The following is a 21,705-nucleotide window of genomic DNA, read 5'->3' as shown; positions in this document are numbered from 1 at the left end:
ACATTCAAGCAGGCAGAACACACACACACATTCACAACCACACACACAATTTAAAAAAGACAAAACCTCAGGTTGCTGACCCTAGATGACAAAAAAGTTTCCAATTCTCCCCTTCTGTGGACCTGGGGATGGGACCTATTGCTCATGCCAGAAACTTGCACTAACACTGAGCCACTCCCCAGCCTATTCTGTGTCTGCATTATTAAAATAAGTTTTTCTAGATATTAGACAATTATACCTAGTGCATGATAATTCATAACTTCTCATAAAATATTATTTGTAAGCAACATCAATTTCAGCCATCAGAAGTAAACCCAATTAATAAGTTTCTTTTATATGTCCAGATGGTTTTACAATACTTCTAGTGTTCACTGTGCTACTGGGCTGCTGAAATGGTTAAGAGCACCACTGTTCTTCCACAGAACCTAGGTTCAATTCTCAGCTCCTATATGAGAACTTACAATGGTCTGTAACTCCAGTTGCATGGGTCTGACACCATCACACAGACTTACATGCAGCCCAAACACCAATACAATAAAATAAAAACCATTTTAGAAGAAACAGTGCTCCTAAGGTTAACTACCTTGAAGACAAAGAAATAGAGAAGTGGGCTTTGATTATGTTATTCCATAACTGCCTTCTCTGAACTAAAGGATATAAGTCAGACTCAAGCCATAGAACAATCAGATTAACCTGTTATTCAACAGCCATTTATTGTGTCTGTGTGCAAGGCACTGTATTAGGCGCCAGGAGGAAGGAAGACAACACAAACATGATCAGAGTGGATGCTGCCCTCTAGGAGCGCACAATCTAGTTTGCATACAAGAGATGCCACATGGAAAGTGAGGAGTACTTCCCACAGGAAACAGTACAGATTTAAAGTCAGACCAGGTCAGAAGGAAGCCGCTGGGCTCTTGCTACATTGTCTTCTTGGGTAGCAGGCATGAAAAGGGACCTGCTAGATGTGACGAGAGGGGCTGCATCCTCAGCTCTAGACACACAGCATCTGCTACAGTTAAAAGCCTGGGAAAGGGGGACCATGATACAGCAGGATGCACTGGCCAGGCCCTCAACATTAGAGCTTTACAGAGCTCTGGCAGGGAAGAAGAGGGCGTAAGAGAACACTGAGGTGAGCTCCTGATGGTCAACCTCTAAGAACCTCTAGGCCTCTGCTCTCTATCTTTGAGATGAAAAAGTTGGAACAGATGGTCTTGAAGCCGCTCTGCAACACCGATCACTGTAAAGCTGCATTGCAGGCATCAGAACCACAGCCACTTAGGGCCAGCGCCCACATCCTCTTTTTCAGCGTTTATAAAAGCATCTTCCTCCCTCTCTCCAAAAAACCCAGAAAAACGACTCCCCTTCCTGGTTTTGATACACATGAGCAATATGGGGAATAAAGGGTGTCCACCCTTAACTAGTGTTTCAGAGTTACGTTTGGTCTTTTTATACAGGGCAGCTTTCTCATTCCCTCCTCCTTACCAGCGTATGCCTGACAACCGACAGCCCAAAGGTGCTTGGCTACATGGCTTTCAGTTTAAGCTCAAACATTTTAGACAAAGGTCCTCCACTATGTCTCTCCATCCTATGAAGTCCCAGCAGGTCTGTTTGAAAACTTTAACACTGAGGGCACCGGAAGGTGGGAGGAGCTGTTAGCAGAGGGTGCCCGAGGGAAAGGTGTTAGGAATATAAGGTAACTCCCCATGTAGTGGCTGCTTAGCCCCTTTCTAGACAGAAGCACAAGATGATTATAGGGAGGATTTCCTGCTTTCACACAGGCCCAGGGAACAGGTTTCCTCTGCATGCTGTCCCAGCCTTTTTTTTCCTGTGCGGTCGGAGCATAGCTCCCATTCTAACAGGGAATCCAGAGTCCTGGCTTTTAAGTCTGCCAGCTCCTCACTCAGTAAGACATGCTACATTTAAACATTTCATCTTTTGGGGATCCACACACTTTGTTTTGCCACCAAAGTACATTATGCCACAGTGTCCAGTCATGTTTCCTTCCCTGTCAGTGATTATGACACCAACGTTAAAGTACAGCTAGGAAAGAGGCTGCATCGCCAGATTCACACCCTACAGGATATGATAATCACAGACCAGGTTAACTGCTCGCTCTCACCCAGAGCAGGAGCTTCCACGTGCATGCAATGGCCTGCGCTGGGCTCCCAGTGCACACAGTGGTCTGTGTGGAACAGAAGGAGCTGCAGTGAATTCTGCACCAAGTGAGCTCCCACAGGCTGCTCGGTTTGTTTTTTAACAATGATTGATTGGTTTCCTGATTCTGAGTGACTTCTACCAAATCACTTCTCCAAATCCTTTAAAATATATTATTAAAGAAATCAAATACAAATGGAACACTTACGATGCAAAATAAGGCCTGGCAAGAGCTGAGGTGATCAGAGAGGTGGCAGAATTATGGAGGCACAAGCTTTAAAATGAAAGCTCTTAGTAAATCTTGATTTTAAAATGTATTTTTCTTTTCTATAAGCAGGAATTACACTGTACTTGGGTATATGGCTCATACGGTTTCAAATACTGAAGTAAGTATATTTTAAGACGTCATTTTCTATTGAAAGACTTAGCTGAAAAGTCTCCCACATCCTTAAGCCACATTCACATGGCTTTCTTCCTTTGTCCAGATTGGCTGTGCTGCCTTCTGCTCTGGCTTTCAGACAGGCTCGCTCATCTGCTAAGGCGGCGGCCCTTAACTTTCCTCATGCTGAGACCCTTCAATACAGGTCTCATGTTGTGACCCCCCAACTATAAACCCATCTTTGTTGTTACTTCATAACTGTAATTTTGCTCCTGTTATGAATCACAATGTAAATCTCTGTGTTTTCAATGGTCTTAAAGAGGTGGTGATCCATAGGTTGAGGACCACTGTATTAAGGGCTCTTTTCGGTGTGTCCTTTCTCTCTTTGGCATGCAGAGCTGGCACACATTCCTACTTCTACCAAACAGCCACAGAAGAGACAAAATACCTTCATGTGCTGGGGTTGAGAAATCAGAAATCTACAAAAACTCAATTTTTTTAAATACTTTATGTGGTAAAAATACAGCAAAAATAGTTTTTGTTTTTTTTTTGTTTTTTTGGGTTTTTTTTTTTTTTTGTTCAAAGACCAAAATATATACTGCTCCGGTCGGTCACGGTTCTAGGGTGGTTTTAGTAGTCTCTGGCTCCTCAGTTGTGCGCTGTGTAGTGGAGGTTGGCTTCAGCCCGGCTTCCCCAGCTTCAGTCATTGATCAAAGCCAGAATCATACTGTGGAAAGAGGAAACTGGAATTACTAAGTTTCCTTAGGGCTCCCCTGGAATCCAGTACACTCAGACCTGCAAACCCAGGCTCATCAAGAAACACTCACTGCACCACCTCACACCTGCTATAGGAAGAGGCCGCTAACGTTTTCACTAAAACAACAGACAGATGGGGGTGAGGGGCAGAGTAAAATCTAAAATCAATTTGGTGCTGTCATTAAAAAACAAATAGGGGATGGAGAGATGGCTCAGCAGTTAAGAGCACTTACTGCTCTTCCAGAGGACCATGTCAGGTGGCTCACAAACACTTGTTAACTCCAGGGGATTCAATGCCTCTGGTCTCCAAGGGCACCTGCACTCACATGTATATATCCATATGCATGAAAACACACACACACACACACACACAAATAAAAACAAATTCTTTAAAAACAAAACAAGGCCGGGCAGTGGTGGCGCACGCCTTTAATCCCAGCACTTGGGAGGCAGAGGCAGGCGGATTTCTGAGTTTGGGGCCAGCCTGGTCTACAGAGTTAGTTCCAGGACAGCCAGGACTACACAGAGAAACCCTGTCTCAAAAAAACCAAATAAATAAAATAAAATAAAATAAAATAAAATAAAATAAAATATGGCCAGGCACATGCCCTTTACCTCAGCACTCAGGAGACAGAGGCTTGTAGATCTCTTTGAGTTTAAGGCCATCCTGGTCAACACAGAGAGACTCTGTATAAATTATAATAATAAATAAAGTTAAAATAAATAAATGAAAGCTAAGCGCAGGCCAAAGCAAACAACAAGACAAACCACATCAATTCCCTATGCAGATCTGCCTTGTACAGAGTCCCTTCGCTCCGCTCTCATCTCAGTCGTGCCTACTCATGGCTGGCCTCTGAAGCACTGTAGCTCAGTGCGGTCGTATGGCTTCCTTCCACAGCCCATCACATTCCTGTGTGGTCTGTGAGCTGTGAGAACAGCAGGACCAGGCCTCCCCTCCTTCATTCTTTGTGCTACCACAGATTGCAACTGCCAGGCCGAACACTTTCACTGTTGGGATTGATACTGCTCCTTCTTGTCACTTGAGGTGACATCAGGATAGGAAATACTCAAGAAAATCCCCTCAATTAAAAAATGAAATAAAGGGTCTAGAGAGATGGCTCAGTGGTTAAGACCACCTTTCAGAGGACTCAGGTTCCATTCCCAGTACCCACATGGTCACGCACAACTGTCTATAACTCCAGTTCCAGGCTATTCAATACCCTTGCGCACGCGTGCGCGCGCGCGCGCACACACACACACACACACAGACACACACACACACACACAGAGGCAAAACACAAATGCACATAAAAAATACAAATAATTTTTAAAAAATGAGATATAGTTGGGCATGGTGGCACCTGAGAGGCAGAGGCAGGAAGATCTCTGAGTTCAAGGCCAGCCTGAGAGTGGGTTCCAGGATAGCCAGGACTACACACAGAAATCCTGTCTTGAAAAACAATGAAAATAAACAAACAAAAAAGAGAAACATAATCCTTTCCTCTGATGTGCAGGGATCGACCTTATTCTTGATCATCAGATCGAGATCAACCTTGACTAACAGGAAAATTATTACAGTGCGCAGACAAAACCTCAGTGTTACTCAGTTTCCAACAGAATGAAAGTCAAGCACATTAAACACAGCACAGCACAGGTTAAAGGCAGTCACTGATATTTTGAAGATTTTGGGTTTGCTATAGATGATAAACTCAAGCACTTCATAGCACTTGGTTCATGCTGCAATCCCATGAGGTAAGTTTTAGTAAGAGCCTATGTTCGGATGAAAACCCGAGGTACACAGAGGCTAGGAAGTGTGCCCCAAATCTCATGGTAAGTAGTAGAACCCAGATCCCACTATGTGAGCAACTTGGACATCAAACCAAAGGCATGTGCCCACCATTCTCTGAGCATGGGAGCACTTGCCCCAAAACTTAACTTCCATTTAAGGATCCCCTGAGTGCCTGCTGTGGCAGGTGTGAGAGGAGCTGGTAATAAAGTCATTTCTTAACAAAAGCATCCATCCCAACCATCTCAAATATGGATGACAGTCAGGGGTTAAGGTAACAAAGATGTAGCCAAAAACAACAAGCTAACAAAGGAAAAGGAAGGATAGAAAAGGGGAGGGTACACCCCACGAGGGGTACAGCAGCCCAGACCAAACAGCTGTCAGGACCACACCCTAGCCCTGACCCTACAGTGCTATTCTCTCTCTTTCGTTTTCTTATTTTTGACATAAGATCTTGCTGTAACTTGGGAACCATGGAACTTACTAAGTAGTCCTGGATGGCACCGAATTTGTGATTCTCCTGCCTCATCCTCTAAAATGCTAAGATTAAAGATGTACACCAACTACTATGCCTGGCTAAAACCAGTATCTTGGGGTGGAGACACAGCTCGGTGCTTAAGAGCACTTCTTGCTCTTGCGGAGCACCTAGTTTCAGCTTCCAGAACTTATACGGCAGCTCATAACTGTAACTCAAGTTCTAGGGCATCCAATATGTCTGTCTGTCTGTCTGTCTCTCTGTGTGTATACATACATATGCATGCATGTACATATTTTTTCCTTCTGGCTTTTTGAAACAGAACAGCAATGCAGTTTTAAGCATATTAATCACTTCAACAGCTAAGAAACAGGTGGTATAGAAAACTATACTATAGGTTAGAAGTAACTAACTTATTTTACTAATTTAATAACATAAAAAATGTACACAGCTACAATAAACTCACATAATTCCTGAAAGTATTACAATGAACCAAAAGCAGGCATGGCACTCAGTACGCTGAAGATGATTCTAAACTTACCTGTAGAGATACATGAAGAAACAGAGCAGGTAGAAACCAAGCTTAATCATGGCTTCTTTCATGTGTGACTTTAACTGTCCCCGGTTGTGTATTTCTGTTGGATCAAATACTCCCATGTTACCACTTGGCACCATAATGAACCTGACAAAGGACACACACATAAAAGGAAATCAAATATCAGCATGAATAATGAAAAAGTTTCAAAAAGGTAGTGAACCAGGTACTGCAGCCTCAAATTCAGGAAAGTAGAGCTATACGATTGAAGATTACTGTCTGGTCTTCTTTCGGAAGCTACTGTTGATCTTTTATTTAATTTTCTTCCCACTGAAACAAATATAGTAGTAATACCTAATAAATACTGAGAACCTTTAACACATCTGTCTCTCATTAGCTCTTTCTCATTAGATACAAGTTAAAGGAGATTTCAAAAATAAATTAATGTTATAAGTTCTCAGAAACTTCTAAGGATCTTTTTGTGTGTTTCTGTGTGTGAGCTACATGTATGTATGAATGCTTATGTGTGTGTGTTCATGTGGAGGGCAAAGGATGACATCAAGTGTTTTCTTCACTTGCTCTTCATCTTACTTATATAAGATGGATCTTCAATGGTCACGGTTTCTTGCCCAAACCAAGAACTCCCCAATTCAGCTAGAGCCAGCTTACTCCAGGGATAACCTGCCTCCAACTGAGAGATTACGGAAGGAAGGCCCAGGTCCACATGCCCATCTGGCGTTCATGTGGGTGCTAGGATACGAACCCCACTTGCACTTTGCCCACTGACCCATTTCTGTAGCCCCGACTTTAAGACAGGGTCCCACTTTGTGGCTCAAACCAGCTTCTAGTCACTATATAGTCCAGTCCTTTGAACTTGAGGACTATCCTTTCCCAGCTTCCTGAGTGCTGAGATTGCAGGCATATATCACCACACCTGGCTTTCAGAAACTTGTTTATATGAATTGAGAAGGAAAACGAGAGATTCAACGGTTACAGCAATGGCGTCACCATCCAGACTGTGCCATATGTGTACTATATGTCTGCACCTGGGACTGTAAATAACCTCCTCCCGCTTGCACGTCCAGGCTTCATGATTTTCTCATTCTTGCCACACACAATTTCTCAATGCCACTTCTGTGCAACATAAAAGCCTGTCTGTCTTAAACTGTCCCCCAAATCCTACTGGCCTATCTGTACCTGAATAGAAGGTGCTTTTACTTGAATATACAAATAATACCCCCAAATAGTCTCAAAAAGACTTCCATGTTATCTAAGTTCCTTGGTAATCCTTAAAACTTTCTTCTTATGCAATTCTTGTCTTTCTTACCTTTCATAGCCCACTGACCCCTACCATTTGCTCTTTCTACTACCCTTTATAAGCTGTCTTTTTCATTCCTACTAATACAACCCTGTTCCAACAATATAATCTTTTCTCCATTCTCTGAACTGAATTTGTAATATCCTGGTTCTTCTCTATTCAATACTAGTGAATACTTCTCTATTCAACACATACTACTTATGAAAAGAAGCATTTATGTTGTTTTGCTGCTTAAAAGCATAAAATGTAATCTGGAGATAGGACTCAGTGGAACAGCTTTTCCCAGAGCTCAGCAGGCTGTGGTGGGCACACCTTTAATTCCAAAGTAATCATGTGATGATATAAGCTGCACACCAACCTTGACATTCTAAGTGGCCAGTCAAAAAAAGACCATGTACTCAGCTTTGTTACAGGGTATTTAATCACACTGGGAATCCCGAGATTGTATATCTACTAGAAAAGCCTGTTTCTAGTTGTAATGTGGCTAGCCTTAACACACACCTTTAATCCCAAACAATAAATATAAAATTAGTTTGTAGAAGGAAGCACCCATGTTTGGAAGTGATGTTTAATTGAGTGTCAGACAAAGTGATGAATCAGAGAAAGATATGACAGAATAAGGTTATGTCTAACTCTCACAAGAAGAGAGAAGAAAAAGGGTCTACTTAAGAGGAGTGCAAAGAGAAAGAAGCAGGCAGCTTTCCTGGGACAGTTGTAAAGAGACAGGCTGAAGAGAAAGAAAAGCTACAGGTGAAGACAGAACAAGCCAGAGAGTGACAAGGAGCTAGAAGATCAGAAAAGGCTGCTACAGTTAGTTCAAGGCCAAGCAGAGCAATTCAGGAGAAGCCGAGAAGTCAGACTGAACCAGTCAGTTTGGAAAGGAGTTTGAGCCAGAACAAGAGTTGAACCAGCCAGCAAGAGCTCAGAAATAGCTAGAAAGGTCGAGCTTATTCAGCAGTAAGTCTCAGAGGCTGAAAACATTCTAGGCCTAGATTAGATTGTATGGAGGCTAGAAGCTTCCAGGACTATGCTTAGGTTAGCAGACTGAGGCAGTCAGCCTTGGAGGTATTAGTTCACTAGAATAAAAGTTACATTTTACACATCTTTATATCTGGCTTTCTAGAATCTGTACATGTTAACCAAGTAGATCGGGCTGTGGATGGACTCAGCTAGTAAAGTAGTGCTTGCCCAGCATGCACAAAGCACTGGGTTTGGCCCCAGCGTTAGATAAGTGAACATGCAGGTTTTCTAAGTCCTGTTTTCTCAGGACTTAGAAGGTAGAAGTCAGAGATTCAAAAATATCCCTTACCTGCTGTGCTGGCTAATTTTAACATCAATATGATCATCTTAGAATTATTATTGCTATGATCAAACACTATAACCAAAAGCAGCTTGGGTAGGAAAGAGTTTATTAAATGTACATTTCATCACAGTTCATAAAAAAAGGAAGTCAGGTAAGGAACTCAAGCAGGGCAGGAACCTTGTTCCTCAAGGCTTGCTCAGCCTGCTTACTTATAGACCACCTGGACCACCAGCTCAGGGGTGTACCTACCTAAAACGGGCTGGGCCCTCCCACCATGAACCTCTAATTAAGAAAATGGCCTTATAGGCTTGCCTGTCTACAGCCTGATCTTATGGAAATATTTTCTCAACTGAGGTTCCATCTTCTTAGACTTTTTAGTCAAATTCCCGTACGACTGGATGGTACATTGATACAAGACAGAGTCATTCTGGAAAGAGCCTCAGTTAAGAAATGAGCTCACCTGACTGGCCCAAGGGCAAGCCTGTGGTGTATTGTGCGTTGTCTTGACTGATGAATGATATGAGGTGGTGGTTCAGGGAGAGCAGGCCAGTAAACAGCACTCCTCCATGGCCTGTCATCAGTCCCTGCCTCGGCTGTGGAAGCTGCTCAGTCTCTTTTCTACAGCACAGCACACACCCGGTATAGAATGTTGATTTACTGTTTTCCTTTTGGCCTTTCTTACTGCTCGCTCACAACAGGCCAACATCCTAACCTGAGCCTCATCCTGGGAACACAGGTTCCTTACAGTCTGGTCAGGACCAATCCTAGGAAGAACTTGGTTTGTTTTTTGAGACATGATCTTGTTGTGTACGTCAGGTTGGTCTCAGGCAGTAGGGGATGGAAGAGAGGACACATGCTTCTGTCAGGAGAAATCTAGGAAGTCAGAGGAGCAAGCATGAGGTCAAAGAACAGCTTGCAGGAGTCGGTTTTGTCCTCCCGTGTGGATTGTAGGAATCAAGGGCAGGCTGTCAAGGTTGCAGCCAACGCCTCTCCACAGCATCCTCACCTTTTATCCTCTGCTTTGTTTGAGATGGGGGCTCTCACTGTGTCCCTCCAGCTGTCCTAGAACTCTTGATGTAGACCAGGCTGGCCTGAAACTCACAAAGGTCTGCCTGCCTCTGCATCCCAAGTACTGGGATTAAAGGTGTTTGCTACCACATATGACTCATTTTTATTCTAACAGTATTTTATAACATCATACTTAACAATCAGCCAAGGAGTGGTTTTTGCCTTTATAAAATATAAACAAAATAAAAGCTAAGAGAGAGAGAAAGAGATGCAATCTATTAACATAAAAAATAATTCTAGGTCAGGAGAAATGGCTCAGTGGTTAAGAGCATTAGAGCATTGGCACATTGCCTGCTCTTACATAAAACCCAGGTTTGGTTCCCAATACCACATGGCAGCTCAAAACAATCTGTAACTCCAGTTCCAGGGGACCTAATACTTTCTTCTGGCCTCCCACACACATGTCATATTTGTGTGTGTGTGTGTGTGTGTGTGTGTGTGTGTGTATATATGCACATATATGTATGTATACACACACACACACAAATAAGTAAATAAGTAAATATTGTTCTACTATTTTTCACTAAATAACAAGATATAGCAGCTTGACTACAGGTGACTTCCCTGGTCTATTTCTAAACAAATTTCCAAGAGGTGATGATGATGATAACAATGGTTTTGGTTTTTTGAAGGACAGGGTTCTTTGTGTAGCCCTGGATATCCTCAAATTTGTAGATTAGGCTACCCTTGAAATCAGAGCTCAGTCTGTATAGGCCTTCTGAGTGCTGAAATTAACACTCTCTCCACGCCTCCATACCTGCCCAGCTAGGGATCATTAGTCTTGACTGTCAACATAGGAGATAAAGAAAGGCCAAATTAGTAAAGCACACCTCTGTGAGTGTGTCTGGGAAGTTTCCGGAAGCAATTAAATTATGAAAACTATGACCCAATAAGTGGATTAATTCCTCAGTGTACTCATAATAGGAAGTGACTATTGGGAAGTGGTGAGGCCACAGGTGGGGCCTGCACAGAAGTGTGCCACTGGGGACTGTGCTGGGGCTTTGCCTCACCCTGGTCCCTTCTATTTTCCTTTTTCTCTGCTTTCAGTTGAGATGGAGTGAAGAAGCACCTCCTGGCCAAGGCTTCAGGTCCAAGCAACCATGAACTAAAAACTCTGACATGGTAAGCTAAAATAATTCCTCCTTCCTTTAAACTGTTTCTATAAGGCATTTTGGTCACAGCCATGAGAAAAGTGACTAATATACTTCATAAGTTACAAAAAAATCTATTTTTTAATTTTTTATGTGTGTGTGTGTATATGTGTATACGTGTGTATGTGTGTGTATGTAGACATGCAGAATGCTGTGCTTCTGAGTGCTAGATCTAAACTCCTACACTCACTGTGCAGTAAGTGCTCCTAACCACTGAATATCTATCTAGCTCCCTGCTTCCTAAAGTGTTCTTAAATCAAGACTTTTGTGTTAATCTTCACTGTAAAGACAAAGACCTCAAAATAAACAAACAAACAAACAAAAATCCCAAATACAAGTTACCTACTTTGCAGGCACTAAAATGCACTTTTGTTTGATGTACTTCCAATATTATAGATATAAATAAAGGCCCTATTGTCTCAAGCCTTTGACTATTCTTAGAAGAAAATGATATTCAGGGCAATGAAAACATTTCACAGGTCTTCAGGCTTCACAACTAAACATTAACTCTTCTGCATGTGAGTTTTGTGCTTCACCACAAGACTGAGCCATGCAAACTGCTATCTGCCCGATATACTAAAGTGAACAGTAATTTATTCTGATTTCATAAAGTATTTTGTTGTTCTTTATATTTAATCACTGGGATGCTTCTGTGGGGGAGAACCTGTTAATTATTTTCTTTTATCTACAGTTTATGTAGCCTAGGATGACTTCAAATTCACTAAATGGCCAAAGCCAGACTTTCTTAACTCCTGCTCCTTCTGACTCAACCTCCCAAATGCTAGGATCACAGACATCTACCACCATGTCTAGCTGTTGATTTTTTTTTTTTTTTTTTTAAGAACTACTGTCAGAAGACAGTAAACAGAGTGTACTTACCTGTATATATTCCATGTGGAGACAGGTAGGTTGAGAAGGAAGATGAACCAGTGCCAGGAGACAAGCATCAGCACGGTGACGATGGTGTGACCAACCAACTCTGGCATCACCCACTGCAATCCAACAACAGAGCATTACACCGCTGATCTCTTTCCTGGCCGGACATGACACTCAAGCCAAATTGAGGAATATAGAGAGTTTTTATTTAGACTCAGAAACCCCAGACAGGGCTATAACTTCTTACCCTAGACAAATATATAAGGTAACAGCTCAAAACTAAAGCAATTAAATTTCAGTTTTACTTTATATTTAAGCAAAGGCTGAGATTCGTTCACTAAGCAGCTCAGAATAACTAAGGAAAAAGCAGAGCATTCGTTACTTTCTATTCCAGCGTTTATGCCAATATGCTAAAGCCTCCTGCTCTAAACCTGCGTGGTACACAGCCATATACACGCCTTTTAGAATGTCAATCTTAAAGTAACAGCCCCCGCCTCTGAAAAAAATTTCCCCAAGTCCAGAATCCTGAGGAAGCAAATGCCATGCAGAAAGGTAAAAAATTTTAAATGTCCAGGTGTAATTCCAGGTATAGTAAGTGCCAGCAATCCCACCACTAGGAAAGCAGGTAATCATGGGAAATTCGAGGCCGGCTGTGACTACCTAGTGAGACTCAGTCTCAAAACAGTAAAAAATTTTAAAATAGCGGGCTGGCAGATGGTTTAGTGGTTAAGAGCACTTGCTGTTCATAGAGGACCTGAGTTTGTTTCCCAGCACTCGACGGGGTAGCCCACACTGCCTGTCCTGGGGAAAAACTGATATATCTTTTTCATCTTTTCCTAATTCATTTGTGGGATAAACAGTGGGTCTAGCTGAGAAGCCCAGGTTGGCCTCAGGGCAAAACTCTTCCCTTAGCCTCCTAAATACTGGGAATACAGGCATTCACTACCATATCCAACATTTTACTGTGTAGAAAATAGTATTGAAGGGCTTACAGATGTGTCTGAAAACTTAGTAACAGGCAAACAGAAAACTAAGGAAATAAAAAAAATATGACACCCCTCCCCTTTCTGATTCTTTTTCTTTCTTGTTTGCTCATTTGTTTGTTCTTGAGACAGAGATTCTCTGTGTAGCTCTGGCTATCCTGGAACTCACGTGTAGACCAGGCTGGCCTTAAACTCAGAGATCTGCCTGCCTCTGCTTCCTGAGTGCTTGGAAGCTGTACACCATCACTGCCTGGCTGAAATGTAACAATTAACACAAGGAAAGTCAGAGAAAGGAGGTTCAAGGGGAATATCTTCACTGTGCACTGTGGCTCAGCAACAAGGACACACCGTTACAAGAGTAGATCCTAATGACACAAAGGCTGGAATATCAGCTTACTCTGAAGAGGCAAAGAGAAACTAGCACAAACCAGGTACGGCAACAAGACAGCAATGAGGAAGTGGGTGTTTTCAATAAGGGAATGCCTAACAACCAACTCTTCTTTGAACCTCTTGCTTTCCTATTTTGTCCAGTAGACTAAAGATGTGATGTCACATGGGAACTGTTTTCAAGTCAAGCAAAAAGGGCCTTCAATATAGCTTTACACAAACTTTATCCAGAAAGCATCTCCGTCTGCTCATCTCAGAAAACGAATGAGGGACAAATGTGTTCCCTGTATCCATCTTAGACTCCCCAGCTTACAGGACTTATGCCAGTATAAAATCCTTATTATGTTAGATATAAAATGGCCCTAAGACAAATTAATCAAATCCACTTCTTTCCACAAACGACACAAGGAAGGCCTTCTTTCATTCAACAAAAGACAGACTAAACATTTCCATGAGTGGGAGGTGGCAGTATGGACACAGAATACAAGAACAACCAGCCTCATGCACACAAGATGGCCAGGATCTTCCACAGTGAAGAAACAAAATTTAAAGTCAGATCTAGCTTTACTTTATGACCTAAAATACTATAAAACATAGCAGTTCTATCTAGGACATTACAATGAATAAAAAAATACAAATACAAAAAAATGCAAATTTTGATTATCTATAAATAAAATTTAATATGAAAAGAATTGGCATCAACCAAAAATGACCAAAGAAATGTCTTACCTTGTTTAATTTTGAGCAACATGATCTAGCATTGATGTAATCGCATTCTAAATCAGACAATGTAATGATCTGGTAATCGAGATAAGGAATTATATATACATAATTTTGGTGTTTCTAAGGTATATGTATGTGTACAGGTATGCACCAGAAGTTGATATTGGCAATTTTCTTCTATTTCTTTCCACCTTAGTTTTTTGAGACATTGCCTCTGCCTAAGACTGAAACTTGCTGTTTGACTAGCCTGGCTGGCTAACAGGCCCCTGGGATCCTGTGTCCTCTTCCCCAGTGCTGGTGATCAGAATGAAGTCCTCACACTTGCAAAGCAGGTACTTTACCTTATTCCCATCTGCAGAGCCTCAGGAATGACACTTTCTAATTACCTATGTTTCAGAAAGCAATTCTAGCACTCAGGAGGAGATAGAGTGGATTAGAAGTTCAAACCCACCCTCAGCTACATAGGAATTTGAATTTCAAGGCTGTAATGGGATACAATAAACACTGTCTCAAAAAAAAAAAAAAAAAAAAAAAAGGTAACATTTAGTAAAACAGTAAAATATTCTCAACCAAGTATCCCCTACTTACCACTTTCCCCACAAATTTATAATTAGTCAATGCCAATACAATTAACACTATAATTCAAATTCAGAAGACTCTCATTTCAGTTGCTTTATCTTCCAGTCTTTCTCATTTTCAATCGACTCTGCTGACTCATCTTTCTTGTACACTACTGTATTTTGAGCATTTAAAGTAACGGAATTATGTTTTATCATATGAAACAGATTTAAGCCGGGCAGTAGTGGTGCATGCCTTTAATCCCAGCACTTGGGAGGCAGAGGCAGATGGATTTCTGAGTTTGAGGCCAGCCTGGTCTACAGAGTGAGGCCAGGACAGCCAGGACTACACAGAGAAACCCTGTCTCGGAAAAAGAAAAAAAAAAAAAAAAAAAAAAAAAGAAAGAAACATTTAAAATAATATATACATTGTAGAATGATAAAACCTAGCCAATCAAGATGCTTCATTTCACATGGTTACTTGTGGTAAAATCAGTCTACTTTCAGTCTTACATTTTTTACAAATAGGATACATTGTTAACTGTAGTCACCAGATGAATGTAACATTTCCCTTACTCCAGGTCCAGCATCTTACTCATTCTGTGGAGGCACTCTACCACTGAGACTCACCTCCAGATCAACAAAGAATCTCTTCAACTTATTTCTAACAGAAATTGTGTATCCTTGACCTAAAACTACTTAATGTCAAAAGTTTGCAGTGACTCACAACTGCTTACAGGATAAAAAAAGCCCGCACTTTTATCTTATCTAACTCCTCCTTCCCGACCTGATCTCTTGCTACATCCTAAAGCAACCATGCACTCATGGCGATCTTTAACCATCACCCAAAAAAGGAGCATGCCTGCCCTGCACCTTGCTCTTGCCAGTGACTGCAAATATCTGGTCCCCTTTTCCCTGTAGATTTCCTCACTAGTCAAATTCCACACACTCCTATTTTCTAGAAGAAAGATGTTCTGAACATTTTCCACCTACTCTCTGTAAAGCTATTACTACAACAATTCTACCACCTTGTAAAATGCTGAATTTTCACCAAAATGCGCCCTGTGTAACCACTGTTCAGTGGTCCATGTACATATACACATGATCTAATATATAGACTGAGACTATTTTAATGACCAAATTAAGTTTTCCAAACTGTAAAAATAATAAAAAAAAAAAATGTTGCATTTTTGTCAAACAGCTCTGGTCCCTTGTATCACAAGTTAAACACTGGTCATCAGAACTTAGGTAAGAGATCGTGCCCTTTTAATCAGCTTCTCAAAGCTAATAAAACACAGGGTTCTTTACACTAGAAATCATCAAAGTTGAGAACTGCTGCCGGATGACTGCGATAGGACAGCCCCTGGGTGGCTAACACAGACTCTCACTGTGTATATTTAGGAAACAGATATCTACAGTCCCAAAGAAAATCAAAGCAGGTAAGATACAGTACTGGGCAAGATTCCTAGTTCCAAATTTTGTCCCTTCCTATTAAAACAGTTAGTTCACCATAAAGTGGTCAGCCATTCCAAAGTTGCACAGTGCCAAACAAAAAGTTAAATTCGACGTGATTTCATAGGAAAAGGAGGAACAGCCAAAGGTCCTCAAGCACTTTTCAAGTCATATTTAATTACTTAAAACTGGTCTGTGCACTACACCACTGCATTACAACATTGTGCTATGACAAAGACTATCAGCCCCCAAGGACTGTAGCCACACAACGATTACAGTGCTAGGTTGATGAACACCATTTATTGGTCTGGAAAATACTGTTTGAAACCTGCCAACAGAAACAACTACAGAAAATTATTGAATTTTAACACGGACAATTTTTTTTTTTAAGTTTAGAGACTAAATCACATGTGGTTGAGTTTACAGATCTTCCACTGCCAAAGGCAACGAGAAACACTTTGTGGATGCTTCTGCCATAACTCCTTTTAAAAACTCTCTAAAGAACTGCACGTGAAGGAAGCACATCGCCGGTTCATGGAGTGAGTCATCTCCTGGGTGTGGGGAGTCCCCAGAAGCGCAGACACCCGCGAGGACAAAGGGGCAAGGGTGCTGCCTGGGATCATAGAAGGCGGCAGAGCCTACCGCCCACCGGTTACGCCCGGAACGGCTTCGCTCTCTCCGGGATCCCGGCGGCCCAGGACAGGCAGAGAGGATGCAGGGGGAGTGCGGCTCTTCTGCTAGCGACCCGGGCCCGCGCCGCCCCCCCCCCCCCCGCCAGCGCCCACCGGGCCCACCCTTCGTCCACTGCCCCGGCGGTAGCCCTGGGAACGAGCCGTGGCCGCGGCCCGCTTCAACCAAGGATACGAAGTAGACAGAGAGGAAGATGAGCGCGCAGCAGTCGAGGAGCGAGAAGAGGAATACCACCGCCTCCATCCTCCGCGGCCGCTCCTCCCGTCAAACCAGCTCCGGGCTGCGCCGCCGGGACAGGCGGCATGCCGGGAGTTGTGGTCCAGAAACACCGCCTCCCGACGCGATGCATGATGGGAAATGCAGTTCACTGGTGCCCAGGGAGCGTAAGAGGAGGCGGGCCTCACCCTCATTGAGTATCCACAGTAAGAAGTTACTTACCGCGAATGAAATTTTCTGTCTTTCTTTTACTTTCTATCCATCTGCCTACCATTGTTGGTTTCGGTGGAATGCGCTTTGTACGTGTGTGATAAGATCTTGTTTTGTAGCCCAGGCTGGCCTCTAACTTGGGTCTCTTCAGTGTATAGGCATAGGTCTCCAAACATGGCTGCTTTAATTTCTGTTCTCTACCCGCTTGCATTCTATAACTTTTCATCTCAAATACAAAGCCACCGAGATCTGCGCTTCAGTTCCTGACCTGTTTCTCCAACACGAACCCAGTTGCTTGCAGATTTTCGATTACAGCAAGCTTTTTCACCTTTGAATTTTAAGATTTTTACAGAATCCGGAACCAAACTGTTTGTTTTTTTGTTTGTTTGTTTGTTTTTTGAGATAGGGTTTCTCTGTGTAGCCCTGGCTGTCCTGGAACTCACTCTGTAGACCAGGCTGGCCTCGAACTCAGAAATCCGCCTGCCTCTGTCTCCCAAGTGCTGGGATTAAAGGCGTGCGCCACCACCGCCAGGCCAAACTTTTTTTTAGAGGGAGGCAAATAATTCTTACTACACCCCTACTATAGACCAAGAGCTATTGTACACTTCAAGTGCAGAAATGAGCAGAGCAAACAAATGCTCTGGTGGGTAATAAGGCAATAAAGTAGCAACTAAGTATTCAAAAGAAAACTTAAGTGGGTGATAAGCCGTTGGAAACCAAGTACAGCAGTCATTCACTCACTCGTCCATTTTCTGAGCAGTTAGTGTGTGTGAGGCACTGTTCTAGGTCTTAGAGACACAAGTGAACAGAGAGGGAAGGTACCCACAACCTTGCATAGTAAGTGTGGGGGGAGATAGATTAAACCATAACAATTAAAAGCAGTCCCAAGTACTCTGAAGGGCACAAAGAAACACTTAACACCAGTGGAGACCAAACTGAGGAACTCACACAGCAATGAAACAATAGTGTTGGAAGATTTACAAGGACCAGAGAGGCCCAAGACAGTAGAAACTTGCTGTGTTTAAAAAGCAAATATAAAAATGGGTGGGGGTGGAGCACTGGAGGGACGGCTCAGTGGTTGGGTGGGGGTGGAGTGCTGGAGGGACGGCTCAGTGGTTGGGTGGGGGTGGAGTGCTGGAGGGAAGGGTCAGTGGCTTAGAACACTAGCTGCTCTTGCAGAGGGCCTGGATTCCATTTCCAGCATTTGCATGGCAGCTCACAACTGTCTGAAATTCCATTTCCAGGGCACCCAGTGCCTTCTTTATCACCACATGGGGCCTGTCCTGTGTTCTTTAGATGCTCTTTTATCCTGGGAAAATGTAATAGCTCACACCATAATTAACCACAATTATTTTGTTTTAATTTTTTAATGTATATGAGTGCTCTACCTGCATGTATGCCTGCATGCCAAAAGAGGGCATCAGATCCCAATATAGATGGTTGTGAGCCACCATGTGGTTGCTAGAAATTTGAACTCAGGACTCTGGAAGAGCAGCCAGTGATCTTAACCACTGACCCAACTCTCTAGCCCTTAACCAAATTATTAAATTACCATTTTCCATTATGATAAATTTTGTCTTATTCTACCTAAAATTCAAAAACATGGTTGCAATGTCAAATATGGGGAATTGTAACATCGGGCTTTTCCACCCGCACACAAGCTCCTCAGAATAACTGAGACTTAATATTTCATGAATAAATCTTAGACAGAAAGCTTCGGCTTATTCTCTCATAACTTAACTACCCATTCATTTTATCCTAAGTCTCACTACACGATTGGTTACCTCTCCTCAGTTTCATGCAACCATCTCTTTCCACATTGGGGCATCTCTCCCTTGCCTAACTATTTCCCAGAATTCCATCTCCCTTTGCTGGATGTCCCATCTTATCCTGCCTCAGCTCATTGGCCATAGGCTTTTTACTGACAGGTGATGCTTCCACACAGTACATAAAGATTTCTTCTACAGGCCGGGTGGTGGTGGCACACGCCTTTAATCCCAGCACTTGGGAGGCAGAGGCAGGCGGATTTCTGAGTTCAAGGCCAGCCTGGTCTACAGAGTGAGTTCCAGGACAGCCAGGATTACACAGAGAAACCCTGTCTCGAAAAACAAAACAAACAAACAAACAAACAAACAAAGATTTCCTCTACAGGGGATCAAAACTTACAAGAAGGAAATGATCAGCATAAAAAGTTAACAGGCCAGGTATTGTTACAGACATTTGATTATTGTACTCAGAAAGCCTAATTGTTAGCAAAATATAAAAGTCTAAATAGACATTGGTTTGTCAGATGCAGTTAGGAGTGTTCTGAAGAGATGCAGCTTGGGTGTGCCTTTAAAAGGCTCCACAGATAAGAGTGCTAAAGAACAGAAAGCTCCAGTCATTTTAAGGCAAGTTACTTGTGTTCTTTGCACTATGACCTAAGACAACGTCAGCTGGGTAGCCTTGCCGTTGCAGGATACTCAATCACATTGTGAACCCCTGAGAGACTGTCAACTGTTTCCAATTGTGGTGCAGCTCGCCCTTTGATCTAGTTTTCTGTTTAGCATACACCTTTAATCCATGAGCTAAATAGAGTTAAGCCTAGGTCAAGAGACAGAGCAAGTAACCAGCTGAAGAGGAATGAACTCTTCAGTAAACATAAAGGAAGTTCTTAAGAGTTGAAGGGTATTTAAGGCAGCATGGAGGAGGAGAAAACTTTTTCCTTCTGGAACTTCCAGTGGAGTAGGAAGGTCAGCTGGGTGCTTTCTCTGCCTCTCTTAGCCGGCTTTCAGCACAGCATCTGGCTCCTGAATCTTATCTGATAAATTGACTGCTGAGATTTTTGTTTTCAGTTGTTTTTAAAGATATTTTTATCTTTAAAACAATAGCATTGAGCTACCCTTTGGTCCCTACTGGCTTGTCTTGGAACCCCCTCCTCCATGACAAGTGACATGGTTCAGCCTGCCAAGGGTCTAAGGGAGGAGCTAGAGACTTCTTTTATAAGCCACTGGACCTTTGATAGAGCTCTTTTGGCTTCAAAGAGCCTTTATGGAAGGAGCTCTGGTTAAAAGAGAGGGATTTTCTCTTTGGTCTTTCATGAACAACAGAGAAACAGGACACAGGAAAAATGGTATTCTAGCAAAGAGGTCTGAGGAGTCCCATTGAGTTTGGAGGAGCCCAAGAGAAATGCAGACTAGCTCAGTAAAATGACACAGAGATTAGTAATTGTAGGATCAGATTTGTAAGTAGATTTTTGTATATTGTAAAGAAAATAAAGTTACTTCGCTGAGCCAGCAGGTTTTTACCTCAGTTTATGCCTCCCATGTCTAAACTTATTAGTATAAATACTAGATTTAAATGGTTACAAGATATAATGGCACATACCTTTATTTCTAGCATTCAGGAGGAATAAGCAGGTGGTTCTCTATTATTTATTTATTGGTTTTTCTTTTTCTTTTTTTCTTTTTTTTTTTTTTTTTTACGAGACAGGGTTTCTCTGTGTAGCCCTGGCTGTCCTGGAACTCACTCTGTAGACCAGGCTGGCCTTGAACTCAGAAATCCACCTGGCTCTGTCTCCCAAGTGCTGGGATTAAAGGTGTGCTCCACCACTGCCCAGCACAGGTGGTTCTCTAAATTCAAAACCATCCTGGTCTACAAAATGAATTCTAGGCCAGGCAGGACTATGTAGCTAACACTGTCTCAAAGGAGTTTTACTCATACACAAAAAATTTAATAAACCTAAATTTTTCAAAGAAGGAAAACAGCTGAGGCCAGGTGTGGTGACACAGGCCTTTAGTCCCAGCACTCAAAGGTAGGTGGATCTCTGTGAGTTGTGACCCTGTCTCACAAAAAAAGACAAGGAAAGAAAGAAAGAAAGAAAGAAAGAAAGAAAGAAAGAAAGAAAGAAAGAAAGAAAAGCAGATGGAGGTTAACTGAGTCAGACATGAAAACAGATGGAAGTTGCTACATGATACCAAAATGTCCATTTTTCTACAACCAAAAAGGAAACAACAAAATGGAGAGAAGAAATGAACAGTGTTCATCTCTAAATGATAGTGATATTCTTAACAATGAATTTAAACAAAAGTGTAATTCTAAATATATGTGTGTGTAATTCTATCTAAACATATACATTTATACATAACATAAATGTTTTTGTAAAATATAAAAATATAGGCAACAGGGCCAAGTAACAAGAGGTCTCAAAACAATAACAGAAAAAAAAAAAAGGAAAAGAAAAGAAAAAAAGAGAGGGACTGGGCGTAGCATGAAATGCCTTTAATCTCAGCTCAAGTCAGAGGCTCATGGATCTCAGTGAGTTTGAGGATAGCCTGGTCTACATAGGAGTTCCAGGACAACCAGAGCTACATAATAGAGAAAACCTGTCTCAAAAACCAACAACAAAATTGCTTCAAGAAAGCAAAAGGCAGCCCCTAGAATTAGAGAAAATATTCATGATTTGAGTATCTCATCAGAGATGAATATCGAAAGCATACAAGAATTCCTAAAGCCGGGCGGTGGTGGTGCACGCCTTTAATCCCAGCACTTGGGAGGCAGAGGCAGGCGGATTTCTGAGTTCAAGGCCAGCCTGGTCTACAGAGTGAGTTCCAGGACAGTCAGGACTGTTATACAGAGAAAAGGAAGGAGGGGGAAGGGAAGAAGGAGGGAAAAGAAAGAAAGAAAGAAAGAAAGAAAGAAAGAAAG

General features: G+C 42.2%; 1 protein-coding gene across 1 annotated transcript; it reads right to left on the bottom strand.

The window, feature by feature from the left end:
• Nucleotides 1-688: 688 nt before the first annotated feature.
• Cnih4 (cornichon family member 4) lies at nt 689-16,927 on the bottom strand. The gene is made up of 5 exons (XM_034520961.2): nt 16,768-16,927; nt 13,901-13,969; nt 11,805-11,917; nt 6,092-6,232; nt 689-3,260 (listed from the first exon to the last, which is right to left on the bottom strand). The coding sequence occupies exons 1-5, from the start codon at nt 16,834-16,836 to the stop codon at nt 3,233-3,235; spliced, it is 420 nt and encodes a 139-aa protein (XP_034376852.1). The 5' UTR covers nt 16,837-16,927; the 3' UTR covers nt 689-3,232.
• Nucleotides 16,928-21,705: the final 4,778 nt, after the last annotated feature.

The sequence above is a fragment of the Arvicanthis niloticus genome, chromosome 16 (assembly GCF_011762505.2).
Source record: "Arvicanthis niloticus isolate mArvNil1 chromosome 16, mArvNil1.pat.X, whole genome shotgun sequence".
In the NCBI taxonomy this organism is placed as follows: domain Eukaryota; kingdom Metazoa; phylum Chordata; class Mammalia; order Rodentia; family Muridae; genus Arvicanthis; species Arvicanthis niloticus.
The sequence above is the reverse complement of the archived record's forward strand: the minus strand, read 5'-3'. Positions and strand labels throughout refer to the sequence as shown.